The sequence below is a fragment of the Rattus norvegicus genome, chromosome 2 (genome assembly GCF_021556685.1).
Source record: "Rattus norvegicus strain SHRSP/BbbUtx chromosome 2, alternate assembly SHRSP_T2T, whole genome shotgun sequence".
Lineage (NCBI taxonomy): Eukaryota > Metazoa > Chordata > Mammalia > Rodentia > Muridae > Rattus > Rattus norvegicus.
The window spans coordinates 131,223,744-131,225,651 of NC_141535.1; the positions used below are offsets into that span (position 1 = coordinate 131,223,744).

The 1,908-nt window shown below is 44.2% G+C and overlaps 1 protein-coding gene across 1 annotated transcript; it reads left to right on the forward strand.

Annotated features, from left to right (window-relative positions):
* The first annotated feature begins 844 nt into the window (after window positions 1–844).
* LOC103691547 (histone H3-like) lies at window positions 845–1,237 on the forward strand. Its single transcript, XM_087640712.1, has one exon. It carries the CDS (start codon window positions 845–847, stop codon window positions 1,235–1,237), a length of 393 nt encoding a protein of 130 aa, XP_087496838.1.
* Window positions 1,238–1,908: the final 671 nt, after the last annotated feature.

Here is a 1,908-nt window from a genome sequence, read left to right on the forward strand (position 1 = left end):
TCTGGCTTCTTGCTAGTATAAATAAGGCTGCTATGAATATGATGAAGCATGTGTCCTGCTTATATGTTGGAGCATTTTTGGGGTATATCCCCAGGAGTGTTATACCCGAGGAGGTAGCACTACGTCCAGTTTTCTGAGGAACTGCCAAACTGATATCCAGAGTCCTTATACCAGCTTGCAATCCCACCAACCATGGAGGAGTGTTCTTTCTTCAAATCCTTGCTAGCATCTGCTGTCACCTGAGTTTTTGATCTTAGCCATTCTGACTGCTGTGAGTTAGAATCTCAGGGTTGTTTTGATTTGCATTTCCCTGATGATACAACTCAACTCACACGCTCTATGAAACCCAAGATGAAGAAAGACCATACCAAAGTGTGGATATTACCTTTCTACTCAGAAGTAGGGAGGGAGTAAAAGATCCATGGAGGTAGAGGGAAAGAGGTATCTGGGCAGGAGAGGAAGAGGGAGCGAAAAAGGGGGACAAGTTCAGATATAGGAGGAAATGAGAGGTACAGAGGGTCATGAATTTGAAAGGAAGGGTGTAGCAGTGGGGGGAGGGGGAACTTGGGGTAGTCACTTAAATGTCCAATATGACAGGGAACCAAGAGGTTTCCAGCACCCAACAGAGAGAACACTAGCTAAAATACCCAACAAAGGCAAAGCATAGCCTGTAGAGACCATATCCAGTGGATAAAAATGGCCCCAGATGATGGGTGGGAAAAAGACAATTTTAAAAATAATCAGCCTTCTTTGTGCTGCCCCTGCTCTTTAACACCAGCTCCACCTCTCACTTGCCAAACTCCAGCTGAAGGAGAAGCGTGCTAAGTAAGGAGATGTTGGTACCATGACTCCTACAAAGCAGATTGCCCACAAATCCACCGGTGGTACAGCACCCAGGAAAAAATTGGCTACAAATGCTGCTTGCAAGAGTATGCCCTCTTCTGGAGGAGTGAAGACACCTCATCATTCCAGGCCTGGTACTGTAGCACCCTATGAAATCAGAAGCTACCAGAAGTTCACTGAACTTCTGATTTGCAGGTTCCCCGTTCAGCATCTGGTGCAAGAAATTTCTCAGGACTTCAAAACAAATCTGTGCCTCCACAGTACTGTTATTAGTCCTTTGAAGGAGGCAAGCGGGGCCTATCTTGGTGACCTTTTTGCTATCCCATGCCAAACGTGTAACAATTATGCCAAAAGAATCCACCTAGCCTGCTACATACACGGAAAACGTGCTTAAGAGTCCACTATGAGGGGAAAGAATTCATTCTCAGTTTTATTTTCCTCTTCTTCCTGTTATCAGTAGTTCTGAATGATATTTTTTTCCATCAGGTCAAAGGTATCTAACTATATGATGGCGAGTGGAAACAAAGGGGACAGAATCAGGTATTAGCAATTCCTCCACGTTCATTTGTGTGTGAAGTTTTAATATAAATGCAAGATGTAAAGAATTAATGCAAGCAAAATGGTTCAGTGAACACATTTCAAAGTTCAACTTTAAAAGGATTGGAGGAGCTGAAGGGGTTCACAACCCCATAAGACAAGACCAACCAAACAAAACTCACAGGGACTAAACCACTACCCAAAGAGTACTCATGGACAGACCCTGGGCTCCAGCGGCATATGTAGAAGAGGATGGCCTTGTTGGGCACCAATGGAGAAGAATCCCTTGGTTCTGCCAAGCCTGGACCACCTCCCCCCAAGTGTAGGGAAAAGCCAGGGAGGGGAGGCAGGAAGCGGTGTATGGATGGGTCAGGAATACCCTCATAGAAGAATGGGGATGGGAATGGAATAGGTTTATGGATCAGAAACCAGAAAAGGGTACATTTGAAATGTAAATAAAAAATAAACCCAATTTTTTTTTTAAAAAGGACATCTATGTGTGCTCTACAGGCATAATAGAATGGTCAA